Source organism: Danio rerio, chromosome 1 (assembly GCF_049306965.1).
Source record: "Danio rerio strain Tuebingen ecotype United States chromosome 1, GRCz12tu, whole genome shotgun sequence".
Classification (NCBI taxonomy): Eukaryota; Metazoa; Chordata; class Actinopteri; order Cypriniformes; family Danionidae; genus Danio; species Danio rerio.
This window is the reverse complement of record NC_133176.1, coordinates 242,501-250,000: the sequence shown is the minus strand read 5'-3', so window position 1 is coordinate 250,000 and position 7,500 is coordinate 242,501. Positions and strand designations below refer to the sequence as shown.

General features: G+C 51.9%; 1 protein-coding gene across 3 annotated transcripts in view; it reads left to right on the top strand.

Annotated features, from left to right (window-relative positions):
• Window positions 1-7,500, top strand: part of LOC100332762 (immunoglobulin like domain containing receptor 2) — a 14,262-nt gene that overhangs the window by 5,173 nt on the left and 1,589 nt on the right. The window contains exons 4-10 of one of the 3 annotated variants that reach the window (XM_021475914.3): window positions 2,847-2,903; window positions 4,025-4,171; window positions 4,252-4,413; window positions 4,485-4,604; window positions 4,814-5,042; window positions 5,111-5,657; window positions 6,009-6,109. In XM_021475914.3, coding sequence (XP_021331589.1) covers window positions 2,847-2,903; window positions 4,025-4,171; window positions 4,252-4,413; window positions 4,485-4,604; window positions 4,814-5,042; window positions 5,111-5,657; window positions 6,009-6,095 — 1,349 coding nt within the window. In that variant the 3' untranslated portion in view covers window positions 6,096-6,109. The remainder of the gene's footprint in view (window positions 1-2,846; window positions 2,904-4,024; window positions 4,172-4,251; window positions 4,414-4,484; window positions 4,605-4,813; window positions 5,043-5,110; window positions 5,658-6,008; window positions 6,110-7,500) is intronic. The other 2 variants (XM_073949266.1, XM_021475915.3) reach the window with 2 other exon arrangements.

The following is a 7,500-nucleotide window of genomic DNA, read 5'->3' as shown; positions in this document are numbered from 1 at the left end:
CACACACACACACACACACACACACACACACTCTCTCTGTCTCTGCTGTCTCCATGCTGTAGTTACAGTACAGAGCAGGCGTGTGGGTCTTCACTCCTGTGTAATCTGAGCAGAGCAGCTCACTCTGGATTAAAGCGTCTTCTGCTGAGCTCATCCACACACACGATCAGCCCGATGGGTTTGTAATGACGGAGGCTGAATAAAGGACGGTGTGTTAGTGTGTGTGAACTGACCCCTGCTGAGCGACGCGGCTCCAGCATGCAGACTGATCCTCACAGGAGAGCTTCCTGTCTCCTGAACACACCGCAGCGAGCGGCTGAAGAGCTGAAGCAGAGGATCTGTACAGCATCACTAGTGTTACAGAGCGGGAGAGGGAGGAGGAGCTGATGCTGAGGGTGGAGCGGCACGGTGGCGCTGTGGTCAACACGGTGGCCTCACAGCAAGAAGGTCTCTGGTTTGAGTCTCGGCTGGGTCAGTTGGTGTTTCTGTGTGGAGTTTGCATGTTCTCCCTGTGTTGGTGTGGGTTTCCTCCGGGTGCTCCGGTTTCCCCCACAGTCCAAACACATGCGCTATAGGGGAACTGATCAACTACACTGGCCGTAGTGTATGAGTGTGTGTGTGTGTGTGTGTGTGTGTGTGTACATCTGTGCTGAAGTTTGCCAAAGCAGCGTCATGAGACAGAAACACTCCAGCACTCACATTAGGAGATCTGCAGGACAAAAGAGCCTTTCCTTCCTGTTTCCTTTACACACACACACACACACACACACACACACACACTTGATCAGGGAGACGGTAACATGTACAGTGAGGCAGTGTGAGTCCCAAAAACACCAAGATGGACAGTACAGACAGCTGATAACAGCAACACACACACACACACACACACACACACACACAGCACCACGGCGGATGCGCTCACTCTCTCTCTCTCTAACACACACACACACTGGTCTTACCTTTACTTGTTGATGAAGGCCTGACTCTGAGATGATGGAGTATCTCCTGTCCGTCCTCTGCGCTCGTCCTGCAGCTCCAGCGCTGCTGCTCCTTCATTTCTCCATGTTGTGACTGAGCTCCAGTGTCTGAGCTGAGATATTCCAGCCGCCGCTTCTGCAGTCAGAGCAAAGCATACAGTGATCCTGCTGAACTGTGCTGGACTACAGGAGCAACACTGAAGAAGAAGAGTACCTGTGAGCTCGCGAGCGCCCCCTTCAGTGCGGCAGAGCTACTGCCTGCCTCCGCTCATGTGTGTTCACTGCGTTTTCAGACAGACCCACACTCATAACTGATGGACAATCCTGGAATACATCAGCGGGCAGAGAAACATGTCTACAGTGTACAACACAGCACATGAATACAGCATCACATCAGCAGCACGGCCAAGACAGCAGAAGACTCCAGCTCCAGCCAGTGTGCAGGGGAATCTGCAGTGATCTGACTGAGTCACAGCTCCGACTGCCTCACCTCACCTCACTGCATCACCTCACTGCCTCACCTCACTGCCTCACCTCACTGCATCACCTCACTGCCTCACCTCACTGCATCACCTCACTTCATCACATCACTGCATCACCTCACTGCATCACCTCACTGCCTCACCTCACTGCATCACCTCACTGCCTCACCTCACTGCATCACCTCACTGCCTCACCTCACTGCATCACCTCACTGCCTCACCTCAATGCCTCACCTCACTGCCTCACCTCACTGCATCACCTCACTGCATCACCTCACTGCATCACCTCACTTCATCACCTCACTGCATCACCTCACTGCATCACCTCACTGCCTCACCTCAATGCATCACCTCACTGCATCACCTCACTGCATCACCTCACTTCATCACCTCACTGCATCACCTCACTTCATCACCTCACTGCCTCACCTCAATGCATCACCTCACTGCATCACCTCACTGCCTCACCTCACTGCATCACCTCAATGCCTCACCTCACTGCCTCACCTCACTGCATCACCTCACTGCCTCACCTCACTGCATCACCTCACTGCATCACCTCACTGCCTCACCTCACTGCATCACCTCACTGCCTCACCTCACCGCATCACCTCAGTGCCTCACCTCACTGCCTCACCTCACTGCCTCACCTCACTGCATCACCTCACTGCCTCACCTCACTGCATCACCTCACTGCATCACCTCACTGCATCACCTCACTGCCTCACCTCACTGCATCACCTCACTGCCTCACCTCACTGCCTCACCTCACTGCCTCACCTCACTGCCTCACCTCACTGCCTCACCTCACTGCCTCACCTCACTGCATCACCTCACTGCCTCACCTCACTGCCTCACCTCACTGCCTCACCTCACTGCATCACCTCACTGCATCACCTCACTGCATCACCTCACTGCCTCACCTCACTGCATCACCTCACTGCCTCACCTCACCGCATCACCTCAGTGCCTCACCTCACTGCCTCACCTCACTGCATCACCTCACTGCCTCACCTCACTGCATCACCTTACTGCCTTACCTCACTGCATCACCTCACTGCATCACCTCACTGCATCACCTCACTGCATCACCTCACTGCCTCACCTCACTGCATCACCTTACTGCCTTACCTCACTGCATCACCTCACTGCATCACCTCACTGCATCACCTCACTGCATCACCTCCGTCATTGGACAGCAGACACACACAACACAGCCAGCTTGATCAGAAAAATGAGGGAAATTATTTAAATCATACAGAACTACATCTACAGAACAGAGGACAGATATGGATCTCATCACACACACACACACACACACACACACACACACACACACTCTCTCTCTCTGCTGCAGCTCTCCGTCTCTCTCTCTCCTCTCCTGCAGGTCAGACAGGTTTTGCTGATGATCTTCTGCCTGACTTTAATCTGGAGATTCTTCCAGGTACGAGCTCACCTGCCCCTCTCCACTTCCTGTTTCTAATACTTTAATCTCCCTGTGATGTCATTTCCTGATAATCATCTGTAAAACGGCACAATAACAGACGCAGGATCAATAACTGATAACTGATCATGTGATCTACAGGTGTGTGTGTGCGTCAGGTGGAGCTCAGTCCTGCTGGAGTTCAGGAGAGCTTGTGTGTGTGTGTGTGTGTGTGTGTGTGTAACTCTCTAATAACCCAACATTATCATCACTCTGGCCTCCAGCACCGCTGCTGAACACACTGTACAGGTGTGTGTGTGTGTGTGTTAGACAGGAGTTTGTCCTCCTCAAGCGTCTCCTGTGTGTGTAACACCAGTGTCCTCCACATCTCCTCCTGTTGTAGCTGTGTAATATCTCTAATCATTCAGCGTAGTGATATGGAGCTGTAATGTGCTCTAAACCTGCCGGAACTACTTTATCTGTGCCTTTATCTGGCAATAACCGAACACCTGAGAGAGACCATCATCCTTCATCTCATCCGCTTCACTGATGCTGTTCTGATATTGACTGATACTGACAGCATTATACAGGACACACACAGGCCATTCCAGTGTGTGTGTGTGTGTGTGTGCACGTGTGTGTCTGTGTTTCATTCATCATTGTTGGGAATCGGTGCCCTCTGTGTCCTGAACTGCTAATATGATGGAATGTGAAACCCACATACAGGGCTCATCTGAGGAAGGGTGTGTGTGTGTGTGTGTGTGTGTGTGTGTGTGTGTGTGTGTGTGTGTGTGTTTAATTGTAATAGTTGTGAGAGCTCAAATGTGTGTGTTTGATCTCTGCTCTCTCCCTTACACACACTCCTGCAGTTGGTGAGTGGTGTATCTGCTTGACTGAGTGTGTGTGTGTGTGTGTGTGTGTGTGTGTGTGGTGTGTGTGTGTGTGTGTGTCTCTGAGCTCCACATATTTGGGATTTCTGAAACTCCTTCATGAGCGGTGAGTTCCAGCTCAAACCAGAGTCAGTGGGGCTGCAAACGTGTTCGTAACGCTCCATACACTGATTTATCTGTGTGTGTGTGAGTGTGTGTGGTGGTCTGATGGTGTGTGTGTGTGTGTGTGTGTGTGTGTGTGTGTCCTGTTAGAGTGGGTGTTTGTGTGCGCTGTGGTGCTGGGCAGTTGTCTCCTCCTCCTGCTGGTGGGTGTGTGCTGGTGTCAGTGTTGTCCTCATTCCTGCTGCTGTTACGTCAGATGCTGCTGCTGCCCCGACACCTGCTGCTGCCCCCGACACCGTGAGTAACACACACACACACACACACACACACACTTGTGCTGTATCGTGTAAGCTTGGTTTCTTGTATTTCTCTAACAGTGTATGAGGCAGGAAAAGGGATCAAGTCGGCAGTGCCCACACCGGTGCCCATCTTCCCTCCATACTACATCCCCGGGATGCCCACCATGGTGCCCATCACACCGCCCTCCCTCATTGAGCCATACCTGTCCAGTGCTGCGTCAATGGACAATGGCTCTGCAGGTGAGCGTACTGTAGTCAAACACCCTGCTGTGACCCTGCTCCTCCTATAACACACACCTGATGTTCTGCAGTGCGCAGTGGTTTCCATCTGCAGCCTGTGCCCGATCACAGTTCTCTGAAGATGCTGCAGTACGTGGAGAAACAGCTGGCAGAGTTCAACCCATCACACACACCGAGCAGCTGTGCAGACTGTAAGACACACACACACACACACACACACACACACACACACACACTGAGGGCTGCTGCCTGAACAGTCTTCTTCTCTGCTCTGTGTTCCTGCAGTGAAAGCGCTCGTGATGGCGAGTCCTGCAGGAACTAAAGCTCATACTCTAATAATAGATGACACTGATGGTGTAACAGAGTTAACAGAGGCTGTCCTGTGCTGATGTGTTTGCAGCCGGCGCTGTGTCTGAGCTCAGTTCATTACACCATGCAGAAGCTGACTTCCGTCAGAGCTATCGACACGTCCAGAAGAAGGCTCTGCCAGCCCTCCCTGACCTCAGTGACCCCGCTGACCTCAGTGACCCCGCTGACCTCAGTGACCCCGCTGACCTGCGGAAGCTGGATTTATCTCCCGCTCGTGAGGGAAGGTACCTGCATCAGCACAGGACTCAGGAGAACCCCAGGTAACAGAAGGGGGGGCGGTTTATAGTGTTGAGATGCAGAACAGGTGTAATGTGCGGTGTTCCTGCAGGTGGAACCCTCGCTCGGAGCACCTGCAGAGGAAGGTGTGTGTGGAGCGCAGGCGCAGCGGCTCTGTGGAGCTGGAGGAGTTCGCTCTGGGTTACACTCCACGAGGAAGACGACATACACCGCAGGGAGAACACACACAGGAGAACGGAGAACAGGAGCGCCAGCGGGAGCGAGAGCTGGACCAATATACACTACACTCCTCCAAACACCAGTCTCCAAACATCAGTCCCGCCAGACGCCTGCCTACCCCTCCACCTGTACCTGGAGAAAGACCCGAGTGTTGGGAGCCAGGAGTGCGGGACCAGAGGGCACTGGGGAGCAGATTACTGGAGCGGAAAACTAACGCTGCACTGAGCGGCTCTCCATCCGCAGGACGCACTGAAGACTCGGACCCGAACTCCAGAAAGAGCAGCGAGCGACTCCAGAACAGCAGAAACCGGCCGCCCTGCCAGCGGACGGAGGACAGTGGAGATAAACACACACACCTGAGCGGAGACAAACATACACACCTGAGCACACCGCAGGAGCAGAACCGGCCTCGGAAAGTGGTGAGTTATCTGTAGGACTGTGTGTGTATGTGTGTGTGTGTGTGTGTGTGTGTGTGTGTCTGCTGTCCCACAGACAGAGTTTTAATCCTGCAGAGCTGCATTTGTCTGGTGTGTGAAGGGATGCAGTGATGCAGGAGAGCGCAGACACACACAGAATTAGTCGAAGCAAAGCCTCAGATAACCTCTGAAACAGTGTGCCGGAGTCTGAATGATGAGAGCTGATGGAAGGACTGTTGAGTTGCAGAGGATGTGTTCAGAAACAGATGCAGCACATTACTCCAGTTTCACTCTATAAGATTTCCTCTTTCCTCTCATCCTCCTCACCGTTTATGTCATTCATATCTCTTGTAGACGTTTTACGATGAGCAATGTGCACAGTCCGACCTCGGGCTTTCAATCACCGTTCGATTTGCACCTCGATTTGACCACAGAAAATAACGTTTGCAGCACAGGTAACAGAACTGTCCAAATGTCGAACACACCTGACCCTGCTTCTGCCTAATGCCTCCCCTGATGTGCTGGGATCACACATTAAACAGTGTCTGAGCGCTAACACAACTAACGCCGCCGTGTCCAACACTGAACAGGGTGCTGGAGCGCCGGCAGTGTCAGGCTCGAGCTCACGGGCGATTATCCTGCAGGATTATTGATGACGTGTAACGCCTCCAGACTCAACAAGTATGCCAAACTGAGCGTGTGCACCGACACACAACACACCCAGCAGGAGAGTGTCATTTAGATAAAAATAAACACTTGGGCTCCGCTTTATTTGGTTTGACAAACCTTGACTGCTTTTGTTGACACCTCGAGCTGCTAAAGTAAAACACCACTTGGTGGCGCTCAAGCAGAATTCGACGGCTGGTTTGATTTCACTTCGTTGTCTTTCTTGTCTTGATCCTGCAAGCGTTTGAGCCGTGTTTGTGTGCTGTAGTGCAGGAAGATAATCAGAGGAGATGCTCACGCCACAAGAAGCGTGTCCTCCAAACAGCCTCCCTGCGCTTAACATGATAACCTGAGGTGTCCGTCAGTTCCATTGTTAGAAATCCTTCATTCCAGAGGGCCCTTCGAAGTGTCCAGTTCTGAGCACTTCAGTTTGGCAAAGCACTTTAATACGGTGGCCATGTTTTTTTTTTGTTTTTTTTTTGGGAAGTGCCCATTGCATTTTTGTAATCATTAAGCGCCATCTAGTGTCAGAGAGGGAATTTATAGAGGGGTATAAAGCACAGGTCTCAAACTCCATTCCTGGATGGCCGCAAGCTCTGCACAGTTTTGCTCCAACCCTGATCAAACACAGCTGAGTCAGAGTCTTGAACACCTTCATTAGCTGGATCAGCTGTGCTGGATTAGGTTGGAGCAAAACTCTGCAGAGCTGCGGCCCTCCAGGAACAGAGTTTGAGAGCTGTGGTATAAACGCATGTCAGAGCCATCTCCAAGGGGCTGTACAAACCTGGAGTGTTTCATTATTTCATGTTCTAATGACACAGAGTCCAGTATTATGAATGTCTACACCTACATCAACCCTAACCCAACCTCACAGTAACCTGATGTGCTTTATAAAGGTCTTCTCCACCTACACCACTTAAACCCAGCCCAACTGCTGCGTAAGTCCCTCCCACTTGGAGGTCATCCAACTTACCTGGAGGTCTCCGGGTTGCAGCGATACCTACACGCCCACAGACGTCACACCGGCGCTGAGGAGTTTGGTCTGCTTCACTTTAAACACACACTCTCTGCTGTGTGGAACAGCAAACACACTCCACTGTAAGAACTCAACTTAATACTGTGAGGCGATTTACCGCACAGCTTTTGGAGTTGTTACTGCACCAGACTCGATTTAGGTTGA